At 43.3% G+C, this 16845-nt stretch overlaps 1 protein-coding gene and 1 long non-coding RNA gene across 2 annotated transcripts in view; one reads left to right on the forward strand and one right to left on the reverse strand.

Moving 5' to 3' along the window:
* bcl9 (BCL9 transcription coactivator) overlaps window positions 1-16845 on the forward strand; it is a 253735-nt gene that overhangs the window by 201888 nt on the left and 35002 nt on the right. The window contains exon 8 of the mRNA XM_067986473.1: window positions 14566-14691. Coding sequence (XP_067842574.1) covers window positions 14566-14691 — 126 coding nt within the window. The remainder of the gene's footprint in view (window positions 1-14565; window positions 14692-16845) is intronic.
* LOC137323075 (uncharacterized) lies at window positions 365-7611 on the reverse strand. Its single transcript, XR_010963294.1, has 2 exons — window positions 7202-7611; window positions 365-6983 (listed from the first exon to the last, which is right to left on the reverse strand). It is a non-coding gene; the product is annotated as an uncharacterized lncRNA (long non-coding RNA).

Below are 16845 nucleotides of genomic sequence, written 5' to 3' on the forward strand. Positions count from 1 at the left end.
ATCAGTCAGTTTTTTTTTTCTGGTACGCCACCGCCGGGGTCCTTGTATGGGGATTTATGGGTTAATTAATCAACTACTAGGCCTGACCTTTGAACTTGAGATTGGGACCCACCCCTTTATATTCCTTAATCCAAATTTTATCCCTACAATTTTATCCCTACAATATCCTCTTAGATGCTGTACCTCATCTTAACCAGGTTCCCTTCGTGTTGGCCACCAGTCCGGGTGGAAGAGAGGCAGAGCATCTGATAATCCTATCAAACTATGATTTTCTTCCCTTTTACATGCACCTTACCCCAGCGGGTGCTACTCCCGGTACCATTAAGATGTTTTCTTAGTTGAAATCACAGAGACAATGGGGACATTCTCACCCAGGCTCTGTTTTACTACCTTTGCCAAACCCTTCATCCTCTGCTTACATTTATTACATGCAATGAAAATCAAGAAGGACATTACAACAAACTGCACTACGACTAATACATGTGACATTAATCTAATCCAAGGATGGATCTGTATATTCAGTCCCAAATTCCAGAGGTCATCCCACCAAGTGGTGACTTTAATTTGGTCAATGTCATGCTTAATGTTTTTATTGTCCTGTTGTAGGTTATAATAAACCTTCTGGGAGAGGCATATCTCCATTTGCAATGCTTTCAAGTATTTAGGCAACAGGGGTGTCAGATACCCAAATGTGTCCTGATATTCTTTTAAGTCCTTTTTTGACATCCTCAGAAACTTGTAAGGTGGTGAGGTTATGCCGGTGTATCTCTACCAGTTCCTCGGGTCCAATCCGAACCAGGACTTCAGGAATGGAGTAGAATTCTGGACTTAAAATATCACAAGTTAGATTGGCATATTTAAACGTTTTCAAATTAGTTGTAACACAATATTCGCCCCCTCCGGCATATGCCACTTGAGTGGGTTTTAGATCCGCCTCTAGGGCTTCCATGGTACCGGTATTGTTAAACCCACACTATGCTTCTGGGCTGTGTCCAACACTATGTGGACATACAGTGACAGCATGTCTAGTAACACATCCCTTTAATTTTGTTTCAGCCAAATTCCTTTTAAAAAATTTTTTTTTTCAGCATATGGTAACATATTGTGATGGGATATGTGCATTCCGTCTTTCATTACCCCAATATTCTGTACTTGTTACACCTGTCGTTCCCTGGGTATCGGGTGCCATCACCAGTATTACTAGTACCAACCCTAGGAGCCCTCCTCCGTCAGGTTTACACTCCACTTGAGTGGGGTACACTCGCACCATTGCCCTGAATTGGCAAGGGGTGATGTTCTTGTTTGGTAACAGCCGCTTGGAGGTACCACCTCCATCATGCCCACAGGTCAGGCTCACCCTCAGTTTGTTGATTCGTTATTCATAAGGGTACTTCCCCTGCCTGTATCTGGGCTAGGTTCTCTCATGTCTGTTCCACAATCCAGTTACCATATGTACTGCAGATGTTATTAGCAGCCGCCTGCTAAGATACGTTATATTCCTCTTTTATTAATTTATTAATGGTTTGGGCATGTGTTTCCAGCACTGTAGCTATCCTGTGCAAATGTATGATCAGTATTTGATCCTCAGACAATTCCTTATCTGTATTTTCATTTATTTTTAAATATATCTTTAATGCGAGGCCCTAAATCTCTGACCTTTTGATCTAATATTGTCAAATCAATGTTACTGTCCGATACAATATTTACAGTCAGCTCCAATATCCCAAAATTTATTTATTTTACGTAATTTCTTCTTGAATCGCTTTTCATTTCCCAAAATATCCCACTATATTGTGCCCGAGTCCCTTCTATCATTTCACAATTATCCCAACTTGAGAGCAGTATTGTTGGACTGACAGGACTTGTCAATGTAAAATTTTTCTTCCCTCTCGAAAAGAATTCTTCCTTGATACACAGCATTCAATAGGAACCATTTAGACTGGACTTCTTTTATTTTAAATATAATTTGATTATCCCCTTAAATTACAAGTAAATCTTTCCTTTCTCGAGTGCTTGAATAGCAACTCATATAAATTTTTCTTATCAATTCCAATTTCAGAAACATATTGGGCTCGATTTTAGGATCGTGTTTCCGGCGGGTTCCAAGCGGGGTGGCCCCGAAAATCCCGATATCCGGTCACGTGACCGGATCGCGACGAAATCCCGGCCACTTCCGGGTACCGCGCTGACGTGCGGGGCTGCGCGCGCAAGCCCCGCTGGTGGGAATCCCGCAGGCAATTAAAGCCAGCGGGGTTCCACTTGAGAGTACTTACCTTGCTCCTTGTGGTCAGTTAATGAGCTGAAGCAGCTGTCAAAAGAGGAAGTGTGGGATTTTCGGTTCAAGGCAGTGAGTTTCCCACACTGGGGGAAACAGTCTCCCTCCAACCAGGCGTGTTGCAGCCAGCAGCCTGTGGCAGGTGCCAAGGTGCACTCCACGGGGGAGAGCCCTCAGCCACGCAGGAGGCCACCGCGTCACATAGGGCAACCCCTGCCCTCCACCACCCCCCGCCAAGCCAGAGGACAGACCGACACGAAACCGCAGCCCTAGTCCGAGGAACCACACACCTACCCTGCACAACCCCTCAGACCAACACCTGCCAGTTGGGTGGTGTGTGGAGACCCTCGGAGGACGAAGAGCATGACCAGCACCAGCAGCCTCGCAGTCCACGCCGTCCGCCGCAGAGACGTGGATCCCCCCAACACGGTGTTGTTGCACGCCCACCTGCACAGCAGGAGGGAGGGCTACCGCAGAGAGAGACGCGTCGCAGAGGGCACTACCCTCGCCACAGGGTCCACAGACCGAGGCGCAGCTCCCCGGACCTCTCCGAGCAGCAGTGCACAGGGAGGCGCAGATTCGCTCGACATGTAGTCGTGGAGATCTGCAGCGTCTTTCATGCCGAGCTGCTCCTGGCTGGCCCCAGCACCAACTGCTTACCTGTCGCTGTCAAAGTCACCACTGCCCTCCACACCTTCTCCTCCGCATCCTTCCAGGGTGCAGCCGGCTACACCGCCGATGTCTCTCAGTCGTCTGCGCGGACGAGCCCTGCAAATACACCTGCACCTACTCTGCAGTAACACGATGGGTGGCATCAGTGGTGGGTCCTCATAGTGATACCCAGGAGCGGGCATTATTGGACACAACGGACAGGATTCGCGGAGACATGGCAGTGGTGGTGTCAATATAATGTGTGCTGTTTGTTGCTCTGAAATTCAATATGGGTAACACCCATGACAAACCCTCAGACACCCTTGTGCACCCCCTTCATGCTGACGAGACGTTTGCCTTACGCTGCCTACTGCACATATGTGATGCATGCCCTGTGGCTGCAGCACAGGTGGTGACAGGTTGAGTGAGGCTGGCCGTGAGGGAGATGCACGAGAGGGTGAGTATGGGATGGAGCAATGAGATTGTATGTGGATTGGGTTGCGTGTTAGTGGCAGGGTGAGTACTGGCGAGGTGAGTAGGTGGAGGTAAGATGAGGATGGGGTGTGAGTGGGTATGAAGGGTGAATCGACAGAACAGTGTTGGCGGTGCCGAAGGAGATGTGGGGTGGGGGCAGTGTTGTGGCAGACGGAGTGTAGGGGAAAGACTTCGTGTTCTCACTTTGGCTGACCTACTTAGGTCATTGCAGCGCCTCCTGCACTGTATGCAGGTGGGCGATATGTTGGTGGCGCAGGTGACCCCCTCTGCCACCTCGAGCCTGGCCTTCTTGGTGGCAGAGGCAGACCGCTTCCTCCTGCCCGCCGGGGGGAAGATCTGTGTCCTCCCCCTCCTCCTCACCCCATCTGATGATACCTGGGGTGAGGCATCATTAAACTGGGAGCAGCCTTCCCCCTGGGCTGCTCCATGCTGCAATTTGTCCCATTGGTTGCAGCATCTGTCAGTGGAGGACTGCCCTTTAACTAGAGAGCCTCCAGCTGACAGATCGTACTGCGCATGCGCAGCCCGACCGACGTGCAGGCCAGCGCCGTGGACCCCGGAGGAGCAGGTAATTGATTCCTATTAGTGGGTTGCCTGCTGCGATCGCGTGGGCAACCCACTAATTTCGCCGAGCGTGTTGACCACGCTCCCGGAGGACCACCCGCTGGGAACCCGCAGGCCTGCTAAATTCGGGCCCATTATGTCCAGGCTTTGTGGTTTTATAGTAGAGACAGAAGTACTTGTAATTACTTTTGGATGTAACTCCCATATCTTCCCACCTCGAGCACTCTGTCTCAGAAGACAATAAATGGGTTAAAACAAAACAAATCAAAATGTTTTCAAAAGAAGAGAATCAGGTTGATATCACCACACTGTGACATTTGGTATCTGCTGATGTCTGCAGCTAAAGTCTTAAATTTTTAACACCACTGGATTGTTTCCTGCACCAAATTTCTCCAGCAAAGGTTGCACCGTAACTTTGTAAAGCCATTTTATGTCAAAGAACTACTCCTGGTAATCCTGCACCATCAACACTCACGTGGTCCCAAAAACCAGGGTCACCTGTTTTAAAAGAAACACAGAAAATCCATTGCGGCTCTTCTTGAGAGCCCAAGGGGTTAATTTGTCAAATCATGTTTTATTATTTATGTGGTCCCAAAGAATAATCCCTTTACCCGAAACCAAATCAGAAAACAAAACAGGAGAGAGGAATTGCCTAGTCTCTTTCTCTTTCTCTCTCTCTCTCTCTGGAGCACGCAGCCTGTCTGAAATAAACACTGTCTCTCCCACATACAGATGTACGTGGGACTGCGGACTGGAATTTCTAACTCCAAGTCCTAATCTCCGTGTTTTCAAGATGTCCAAATCTATCTCTTTTACGATTATCCACCTCCATTCCATGTCTCGCTTTGTCTTAATACTTGAATTAGGAGGTGTTGATATAATTGTTGAATTTTCTTAGCATTCTCAACGCGAGTTATATTATTTGTCAGGGAAGGTCTCCCCTCGTTGGTCAGATTTGTATTGTATCTATTATTCGTGAATAGCCCCCGAACTTGTCGAACTTCGTTATCATACTGTGGCGGGGTAAAACTGATAGGCGTTTAGTACCCTGTGTCAGTACATAGCTCAAGTAATGGACTTCCAATTCTAACCTATACCAATTGTTACCTCATGTTCATCTGTGTAATGGTTAGCCTCAGACAGTTCTCAACCGACTGGGTCATTTCTATCTGTTTGAACTGCTCTTGGCATGACAGTCTGGCTTCTTGGGATGGAAGGGGTTAACATTAACTTGCTCTTGTGGTAGGAGTAATTTGATACTACTCCTTCTGAGATTAAGTTTCCACAATCAAAATTTCTCTTCACACAGGTTTGACAGATTTTTTTTTCACATTTATGGATTGCTTTTACACTATATATTTGCACACTATTTTGAGATTTATTTTTAATCATAGTGTTTAATCAATCACAATAGCACAAAAATGCTTCGAAGATCAGTTTAATTTATAACTAGAGATCATCCTGCAAATGTAACTTGTAATTCTTTAAATCTGCACTTTATCTTTTCTTTACAATTAAACTTCATTTTGTCTTGGTGAATTTCACATAAATTCTTTTGTTCAGAAAAAATTCATACCGGGAAATAACATCTTCCATCGTACATTTTAGTTTATAGTTAATCTTCGTAAGTTTTATAATTTGCTCGTCATACACAACTATAGCTTTCCAATTCATTTTTTTTCACATAGTTTTAGTGGGTTTGATTATAACCAACTCTCCGAGCTGTTCCAGGTTTCCGACTTTTCCTATCACGGTGATACCAGATAGCTTTTTTTTTCGTTAATTTTTTTAAACCTTTTTTTTAAACCACAGCCAATCACAAAAATAAAAATTCAAAATGCCAATTTTTAGAAGATCCCATGTCTGGAATTTAACATGCCCACATTTTATAAGAACCAGAATTTAATAGGTCACTTAACCTCAATAACTCCAATTTTAATTCAGCAATATCAGAATTGAACACAAGACAAAACAGATACATTACACAAAAGAAGAAAACACGTAAGACGCAGTAAGAAGGGGGTGTGGCCCACAACACCGAAAAAAACACACAATCAGGACAGGCTTTTTTAAAGAGACAGTACACCAAAACAAAAGGACCCTTTCTTTTCCGGGTCTCTGTCTTTTAAACATTTTTCTAGTCACTTAATTCTATCGATATCAAATGTACCGTCTTTGGGAAAGGGATCCTTTCTTAGTTCTGGTCCATTTGGACCAAACTATCAACTCGTCAGTTGATTCTTTTCCAAAGTTTCTGTACATGTAAGCAGCAGGTGTTCCCTTTGGTGGGATTTTGCTAGCGTTGGCGCCCATGGCTTATAGTCTATACAATCCTCCACACTGTAATTACACAACAATTAAGACCTATCTTAACTATCACAATTCTATACTTGATAATTCAGCTGATTGGACAAGACGTCATGTGTTCTCTACATCCACCTTAACCAGCTCAGACTAGGTGCGTGAGAGAAACGTCTGCACTTAGTTGAATCAGCTGACTTACGCAAGATTTTTTTTTTTAAAAGTGCTCTTACACTTGAGCACTATCAGTGTTTCTACCTAAACACTTAATTCAGGTAAACCAGAATTTCGCACTTTTTCCGAATCCACGACATCCACACCAGTCTGCGTTTGTCGCCACTACAGACTTGCAAATTTCGCACTTTTCCGAATTACGCAACATTTAGTCTGCGCTTATCCAAATTATAACTTTACACTAAAACATTTTTTTTAAAAAAAAACAAGTCTGTAACTGGTTACCTTTTTTTTCTGGCGCCTCTCCACTAGGAGGTGACAGTCTATCGATCCCATACAGCAACCTCAACTTCACTCCGAGTATCACCGGTATTCACAGATCTACTCCATTATTGCTCTCTCTCAGCCCGTTACTACAACACCGCAGCTGACAATATTGAGTAATCTGTCACACATCACACTCTGTCCCCTTTTTCTTTCCTTGTCTATACGAAACACATTTCCTATGATCGCCTTCCAATTCCTAAAGGCAAACAGAAGAATTAGTCACGTCAGTTAATGCATTCACCTTTCAATCGCTGTGTGTCTGGGCTTGCACAGACAACTGTGTCCGCACTTACCGGAGATCACAAGCGATCTCGGTGGGACCTCCAAGAAACTGTCGAAAATAACTTAATTACCTATTATACACAATGCATTAACTCCAAAACAAATATTTTCAGACAAGTAAGAATTTATTACCAAGAAGCTTGTATACAAGGGAAGTCCACCTCAATCAAAGGTTGAGGCTACGACTTCGAAAGACAAAGGATTTAGCTTTCTTTTTATACACTTACTTTAGTAATGTTTGTCTATCATTGAATATAGGCGTACATGTACAATCTCATTGGTTCAAGTGTTTTAGTCAATCAAAAATAGGGACCCAACCCCCAGGCCCCCATCCCCCTCGGTGGCCTCTCACAGGATCTGGGAAAGGTACGTTGCTTTAGCAACACAGCTCCCTTATCAGTAGAGACTGTCTTGGTCTCAAGGTTATGTGGTCATTAATTTCTGTTAGTTAGACAGTTATCTCATAAGCAAAGACAATAGCCCTTCTGTGTGTCTTTGCTGGGAAAGTGTCTTTGCTGGGAAAGTGTACACTCCAAGCTTCTCATTACATGATCAACTTATTCCATCATGCTTTGCTTCTATAATGGTTCAATATTTCTACATTAATATGGTCAGCTTTATGGTTTAAGTGTATTAGAAAGTCAATTTAGTAAGGCAAAGCTTATAGTTTTCCACAGGGTCCGCAAGGTAGGTACATGTGTCTGGACACCGGGATAAGTGTGCAAGTTGTTGAATTTTAGTGTTAGGAGTAGGGTGGTGGAGGCCAAACTTTGTCCAAAGTGACCTCCTGCAATGAGTGAGGGTCTCCCCCCACCCCCCGCATCTGTCAAATGGACCTTTGCAGCTGCCAAGGCTGATGGCTGCAACATGTCCATTTGAACTGGGAGTGTTTCCCCCAGTACGGGAAACAGTCCCAGTTGTTTGTAAAATCCCAACCCCACTGAAATATCTCCTTAATCAGGTCTGTAAACGACCTGAAATACCTAAATAAATACTTTAAGTGGCAACCCGCAGGCCATTTTGAAAATGACCCTCTTATCCCGACTCTTTGTTTTCTGTTTGTTAGCCAATCCTCTATCCATGCCAATATATTGCCCCCAACACCATGAGCTCTTATCTTGTGCAGTAATCTCTTATGTGGCACCTTATCGAATGCCTTTTGGAAATCCAAATATACTGCATCCATTGGTTCCCCTTTATCCACCCTGTCTATTACTTCCTCAAAGAACTCTAATAAATTTGTCAGACATGATTTCCCCTTCATAAAACCATTTTGACTCTCCTTCATTGTATTATGAGTCTCCAAATGTCCTGCTATTACTTCCTTAATAATGGATTCTAGCATTTTCCCAATGACAGATATTTGGTTCCCTGCTTTCTGTCTCACTCCCTTCTTGAATAGGGGTGTTACGTTTGCGGTTTTCCAATCCGCTGGGACCTTTCCAGAATCTAGTGAATTCTGGAAAATTACAACCAATGCATCCACTATCTGTGTAGCCACTTCCTTTAAGACCCTCAGATGCAAGCCATCAAGTCCAGGGGACTTGTCAGCCTTCAGACCCATGAGTTTACCTCGTACTTTTTCTCTAGTGATAGTGATTGTTTTTAGTTCCTCCATCCCCTTTGCCCCTTGATTTTCTACTATTATTGGTATGTTATTAGTGTCTTCTACTGTGAAGACAGATACAAAATATCTGTTCAATTCCTCTGCCATTTCCTTCTTTTCCATTGTTTTTTCCCCAGTTTCATCCTCTTCCTTTTTATATACTTGTAGAAGCTTTTACTGTCAGTTTTTATATTTCTTGCTAGTTTACTCTCATAATTTATTTTCTCCCTCTTTATTATTCTTTTAGTCATTCTTTGCTGGTTTTTAAAGTTTCCCCAATCTTTGGGCCTACCAGTAATCTTTGCCATGTTGTATGCTTTTTCTTTTACCCTGATACCATCCTTGACTTCCTTAGTTAGCCATGGTTGGTTCACCCTTTTTGTGGAGTCTTTCCTCCTTACAGGGATATATTTTTGATGTGAGTCATAAAATATCTTTTTAAATGTTTGCCACTGCTTATCCACCATCATACCATCTAATCTGTTTACCCAGTCCACTTTAGCCAATACCACCCTCATTCCTTTATAATTGCCCTTTTAATACAGGAGTTTCAGACCCAAGATCCTCGCTCTCAAACTGGATGTGAAATTCTATCATGTAATGATCACTGCTTCCCAAGGGATCTTTAACTTTGAGATCATTAATTAATCCTGTTTTGTTACCCATTACCAGATCCAAAATGGCCTGTTCCCTGATTGGTTCCCCGATGTATTGTTCCAAGAAACAACCCCTAATACACTCTATGAACTCCTCCTCAGGGCTATTTTTGCCAATTTGATTCATCCAATCTATGTGAAAGTTAAAATCGCCCATGATTATTGCATTACTTTTTTTACAAGCCCCCCTTATTTCCTGATTTATATTTTGCCCTACAGTGGGATGAGACAGAGACTGTCCACAGTAAACTGGGCAAATCTGTTAATGGGTAAAACGACTGATGATCAGTGGGAAATGTTTAAAGAAACATTTAACGTGATACAGAATCGGTTTATACCCCTGAGGGGCAAGAACTCTACTTGCCAAAAAAACAGCCATAGACAACTAAAGAGGTAAGGGACAGTATAAGACATAAGGAAAGGGCATACAAAAAGGCAAAAAATGGCACAGATCCTGGCGAATGGGAAAGATACAAAGATCAACAAAAGGTCACAAAACAGATAGTAAGGGCTACAAAAAGAGAGTATGAAAAGAAACTCGCAAGGGATATCAAAACCAATACGAAGAACTTTTATAGTTATATTAGGAAAAAGAGGGTGGTCAGGAGCAGTGTTGGCCCCTTAAAAACTGAAAGTGGGGATATTGTCATTGACAATGGGGAAATGGCGGACATGTTGAACTTTGCGTCAGTATTTACAGTCGAAATCCCAAGAAAACTTATATTGAATCGGGGACAGGAACTCAATAAAATTAACATAAGTAAAGCAACAGTAATGAAGAAAATAATAGCACTAAACAGTGACAAGTCCCCAGGACCAGATGGTTTCCATCCCAGGGTTTTAAAGGAAGTAGGTGAGCACATTGCGGATGCCCTAACTACAATCTTTCAAAGTTCTCTAGATTCAGGAACTGTCCCTCTAGATTGGAAAATTGCACATATCACTCCGCTTTTTAAGAAAGGAGAGAGAGGGAAACTGGGGAATTATAGACCAGTTAGCCTAACATCTGTTGTGGGGAAAATGCTGGAGTCTATAATTAAGGATAGGGTGACTGAACACATCGAGAATTTTCAGTTAATTAGAGAGAGCCAGCATGGATTTGTGAAAGGTAGGCCGTGCCTGACAAACCTAATTGAATTTTTTGAAGAGGTGACGAAAGTAGTGGACAGGGGAATGTCAATGGATGTTATTTATGTGGACTTCCAGAAGGCATTTGATAAGGTCCCACATAAGAGACTGTTAGCTAAGATAGAAGCCCATGGAATCGAGGGAAAAGTACGGACTTGGTTAGGAAGTTGGCTGAGCGAAAGGCGACAGAGAGTAGGGATAATGGGAAGGTACTCACATTGGCAGGATGTGACTGGTGGAGTCCCGCAGGGATCTGTCTTGGTGCCTCAATTATTCACAATATTTATTAACGACTTAGATGAAGGCATAGAAAGTCTCATATCTAAGTTTGCCAATGACACAAAGATTGGTGGCATTGTAAGCAGTGTAGATGAAAACATAAAATTACAAAGCGATATTGATAGATTAGGTGAATGGGCAAAACTGTGGCAAATGGAATTCAATGTAGACAAATGTGAGGTCATCCACTTTGGATCAAAAAAGGATAAAACAGGGTACTTTCTAAATGGTAAAAAGTTAAAAACAGTGGATGTCCAAAGGGACTTCGGGGTTCAGGTACATAGATCATTGAAGTGTCATGAACAGGTGCAGAAAATAATCAAGAAGGCAAATGGAATGCTGGCCTTTATATCTAGAAGACGAGAGTACAAGGGGGCAGAAGTTATGCTGCAGCTATACAAAACCCTGGTTAGACCGCACCTGGAGTACTGTGAGCAGTTCTGGGCACCGCACCTTCGGAAGGACATATTGGCCTTGGAGGGAGTGCAGTGTAGGTTTACTAGAATGATACCAGGACTTCAAGGGTTAAGTTACGAGGAGAGATTACACAAATTGGGATTGTATTCTCTAGAGATTCGAAGGTTACGGGGTGATCTGATCGAAGTTTATAAGATATTAAGGGGAACAGATAGGGTGGATAGAGAGAAACTATTTCCGCTGGTTGGGGATTTTAGGAGTAGGGGGCACAGTCTAAAAATTAGAGCCAGACCTTTCAGGAGCGAGATTAGAAAACATTTCTACACACAAAGGGTGGTAGAAGTTTGGAACTCTCTTCCACAAACGGCAATTGATACTAGCTCAATTGCTAAATTTAAATTTGAGATCGATAGCTTTTTGGCAACCAAAGGTATTAAGGGATATGGGCCAAAGGCAGGTATATGGAGTTAGATCACAGATCAGCCATGATCTTATCAAATGGCGGAGCAGGCACGAGAGGCTGAATGGCCTACTCCTGTTCCTATGTTCCTACTGTTAGGGGGCCCATATACTACTCCCACCAGTAATTTCTTTCCCTTGCTATTTCTTACCTCCACCCAAATTGAATCGACATCTTGATCTTCTGAGCCAGAATTATTTCTCACTATTATACCAATTTCATCCTTTATCAACAGACCGACCCCACCACCTTTACCTTTTTTCCCATCCTTCCTAAATGTTAAATAACCCTCAATATTTAGCTCCCAACCTTGGTCATCTTGCAACCACGTCTCTGTAATGGCCACGAGATCATACCCATTTGTTTCTATTTGTGCCGTCAATTCATCTTTCTTATTACGAATGCTGCGCACTTTCAGATAAAGAACCTTTAACTTTGTCTTTTTACCATTCTTTCCTCCCCTGGCCCCATTTGCTGGTGCACTCTTAAGCTTGTACGCTTTGTCCCTTCCTGACACACTCTATTACCCCCATCACTTTCCTATACTACTTCCTTATCTTTTCTCTTTATCAATCTAAACTTCACCCCACCTGAGTCCTCCCCCCCTCTATTTAGTTTAAAGCCTTCTCTACCGCCCTAGTTATTCGGTTTGCCAGACCACTGGTCCCAGCGTGGTTCAGGTGAAGCCCGTCCCAACGGAACAGCTCCCTCTTTCCCCAGTACTGGTGCCAGTACCCCATGAATTGAAACCCACTTCTCCCACACCAATCTTTAAGCCACACATTCATCTCTCTGATCTGATTTACCCTGTGCCAATTTGCTCGTGGCTCAGGTAATAATCCGGAGATTATTATCTTTGTGGTTCTGCTTTTTAATTTAGTTCCTAGCTGCTCAAACTCCCTCAGCAGAACCTCTTTCTTAGTACTACCTATGTCGTTGGTACCTACATGGACCATGACAACTGGATCCTCCCCCTCCCACTCCAAGTTTCTCTCCAGCCCTGAGGAGATGTCCTTAACCCTGGCACCGAGTGGGCAACACAGCCTTTGGGACTCTCGCTCTTGGCTGCAGAGAACAGTGTCTATCCCTCGAACTATACTCTCGCCTACTACAACCACATTCCTTTTTACTCCCCCCACTTGAATGGCTCCCTGAACCACGGTGCCGTGGCCATTTTGTTCATCCTCCCTGCAGTCCCTGCACTCGTCTGCAGTCCCTGCAGGGCTGCAAGAACCTCGTATCTATTGGACAAGTGCAGAGGCTGAGGCTCCTGCAATGCTACCTCACATGCTCCTCATCACATGTTTCCCTATCTAGGTGAATAGCCAGTGAGTTTCTCTCCATCAGCCAATCTTGAAGTTTGTAAGTAAACTCTCTTCTGAACCAGTGGAAATTTCACATAGATTCTTCCACAGAACATCATGAACCACATAGAATCGAAGCTGTGCCTGAAACTTCAGAGGTAGCTGATATTTTTATTGATGGAAACAATGGACCCAATATTTACAGGGAGGTGGGAATGGTGCAGGGGAGCACAGTAGCATGGGGGAAATCCGGCAAGGCCGGGGACATGGGGGTCCTGCCGAATTTAACGACAGGACCTCGTTATAATTTTTTTCTTCCATTTCCCAACCGGCAACCAGCCAAATTTACAGGTTTAGGGGACAGTCTAACTCTTGGGGACAGTCGCCAGCAACCACGATCGCGGGGCAGGCTTCAGTTGGAGGTGGGAGTATTGGTCGCGATCGCGGGGCAGGCTTCAGATCAGGGCTGGGGAGAGGGGGGGGATGACTTGGGTGCTTGGTTGTGCACTTGCAGCACAGCCTCACAATTGTTACTTTGTGATGTAACTTGTGAGTAAGCTAGATGAGACGGTAACACTCATACCTTCCAGAATTGGGTAGGAACATAGAAAATTATTGGACTGGAAAAGGCTTTGCAGTCCCCCTTGCTGGTCCCTAACTTAAATATCTCGTAAATGCCTATTCCCTAAAATATTTATCCAATTCTCCCTGAATATTTTTCGCCAGTACCTGCCTCCTCAGGTAATCAATTCCACACATTTACCATTCTGTGTAACGTAGTTAAATCTAAACAGGATGTCCATGTGTGTAATGTAGAGAGATTCATCCAACACTGCTAAAGATATTGAAAGCTCTGAACCTGAACCATATTGCAAATTGAAGGAAACGGCATTCGCTGATCCTGGCCTATGTCAGATCAAAGGAAGAGATGTAGAATCCTTTTCTCAGATCTATCTTCTTTGGAGATGATTGTTCCTTTGCTATACAGAGAACTGCTCCCTTGGGTGGAGAATTGATTTGTGTCACCCATTATATGACCACTTTCAACACCTCAAGGCAAAACACCCAAGGTTGATTTCTGGCTGTTGATTAAAACCATGCTAGAATGCAGAAATCCTATTCAAATTTTGTACATTAGCAAGACAACGGCATTTATTTGCTGTACCCCAAACTGTAGGGAAAGTATTGCTTTTCATGAGCTATCAAATGGTATGATGATGGAAACTGACACCTGAAATGAAAAGAAGAGGTAAGTGAAGTAAATGAGATGGCAGCATCTAAGTGTGGAATGTTACAGGAAAGGCTTGATCCAGCTGAAAGTGACATTGGGGGAGATTTTAACCCCCAAGAATGGGTGGGTTGAGGGTGGGTGGGAGTTGAAAATAGTTGTTTTTTTGGGTCGCAACCGCAAAATTTTCGGACTTTGCATTCCCAGTGGGAGGCCTGCACTTTTACGCGACCACATTAAACCCAGAAGTGAAGCCGGATTGCGATCGCAGCCCAAAAAATAACTATTTTCAACTCCCACCCACCCCAACCCACCTGTCTTGGGGGATAAAAGCACCCCCATTGTAATAGAGGATTCAATAATGAGGCATGTTGATTGTGCAGCAAGAATAACACTAATGGAGACTTTTATTTTCCAGGGCCAAGGGCAAGGGATCTAGAAATGGGGGCTGATGAGGGCGAGGGGGTTGAACCAGTCGCAGCGTTACATGTGAGAACAAATGATAACATGGACAGAAGGTCGGAAGAAATAAAAGAATATAAAGGTATGATGGGCACATTCAATGCGGAATGGTTATCTGGGTTGCTTCCAATGCTGCCTGGGGCATGGAGAGAATGAGAAAACGTGACTTTAGCATGACTAAAATGGTACAATCAGGATTAAACAGGCCATTGGGAATCGTGAGGCTAGATAAACCTAACCCCATTGGGATTTGTACAAGTGCCTCCCCTTAAAAGGGACTACTAAAATTAAGTGAGGGTCTGGCCCACCCAAATAAATAAAATGAAAGGGTTCTATTCACAATGAATTAGAAAAGATGGAACAGGAAAACAACTGAATTTTGAAAGTACACAATCGATGTGAGGCTGCTGGCATGTATTTTGAGTTTTATCATCAAGTCAAAACAAATTATTTTAATCCTGTAAAATTCACTCATTAGACCAAAATTGGCATATAGTGTGCAATTTTGGACATAACTTCAAATCATCCTGATGTATTGGGCATCATTTAAAGGAAAGCCATTCTTCTAGAACTTAAAACTGTTAAGAAATGAACAGAGGTTCAGAGAATTGAATGTTTTTACAGGAAAAAAGCTTAAGAAGATATATGATACAGATCTGTAAAATTCTGAAAGGCCATGATAATGTAGATATAAACAATTCCTTCAATTAAACTGTGATACCACAATTATAGGTGTCTTGTCTCGCGCGAGGCTGGAGAGATTAGATAAGATTCCCCCACCTCATGAGTATTACATGTGTGGAATAGACTCCCATCAAAATCAATTACTGCTGTATCAACTGGCTGCTTTTTTAAAAAAAAACTGGACAAAGGTACATGGGACTTTAGTTACGTGAATAGACTGGGGTTGTTCTCCTTGGAACAGAAAAGGTTGAGAGGAGATTTGATAGAAGTAATTAAAATCATGAACGGTCTAGACAGAAAAGATAGAGAGAAACTGTTCCCATTGGCGGAAGGGTCAAAAACCAGAGGACATAGATTTAAGGTGAATGGCAAAAGAACCAAAGGTGACATGAGGAAAAACTTATTTACGCAGCGAGTAGTCGGGATCTGGAATGCACAGCCGAGGGGGGTGGTGGAGGCAGATTCAATCATGGCTTTCAAAAGGGAACTGGATAAGTACTTGAAAGGAAAAAATTTGCAGGGCTACAGGGATAGGGCGGGAGAGTGGGACTAGCTGGATTGCTCGCGCATAGAGCCGGCACAGACTCGATGGGCCGAATGGCCTCCTTCCGTGCTGTAACCTTTCTATGATTCTAGGTTATAAAGATACGTATAGGTGGAGATGATCAGATTGGTTGTTTTGTTGCTGGAATTGTGGAGCTGTCATGTACAGAGCGCACCTAGTCACAAGTTGTAAAGTGAGAATAATATAATGGAATTTTAATTGTTTACCTTTTTATCATTTTGGAAGCTTTGCCTGTGGTCAGGCACAGACTATTTATGTGGTCTGCAAGGAGTAAGCTCAATGTAAGATGTTCTTCCCATTACATACTTTTATAGGGTATGTTTTACAAATTTGCACACCTGTCAGGGAGCTTCACCCATTCAGTGCACTTATCAGAATTCTGCACAGATGTTGGTTGGCACTGCAATATTTTCCATCCAATAATTTTAATCTTTTGAAATCCTATTTTTTGGAAATGATTTGGAAAAATACGCTGCCTCATGAAACTATGATTCCTGCCCAGAAGTTGAACTTAATCTCCCAGAATTACAATTCAAAGCTTTTGAAAGGAAATGGTAGCACTGGGGGCTTTTGTCTTTGAGAGAGCAACAAAGTGAGATTGACTTAGGAAGGGCTTGGTCTGAGTGGGGCTTAGGTACTGAGGGCAGAGTAGGTCAGCAAAGAGGTAAGGTATTGGTATGGTGGGATAGGCTAGGGCAGCATTGTGTAGAATTTGCATTATGTGGGAAGTCTTGGATTCTAAGAGGGGTCTAGGGCAATCACAAATGGAAGAAATCTCTCCAGATGGAGAACAACAACTCCATAATATATATGAGGAGGAAGGGTTCCTGGAATGTACAAACCAGAAAATGGTTGCCCCACCGCTAACGAGCAAGCGTGAAGTAGAGAAAGGGCAATGGGCGACTGTTCATGGAGAAGGGAAGAGGATGCAGGAATAGCAGATTTAGGGATCCCTTGTGAGTCTTACATTATCTATCAAGTATACAG

This window comes from Heptranchias perlo, chromosome 6 (assembly GCF_035084215.1).
Source record: "Heptranchias perlo isolate sHepPer1 chromosome 6, sHepPer1.hap1, whole genome shotgun sequence".
In the NCBI taxonomy this organism is placed as follows: domain Eukaryota; kingdom Metazoa; phylum Chordata; class Chondrichthyes; order Hexanchiformes; family Hexanchidae; genus Heptranchias; species Heptranchias perlo.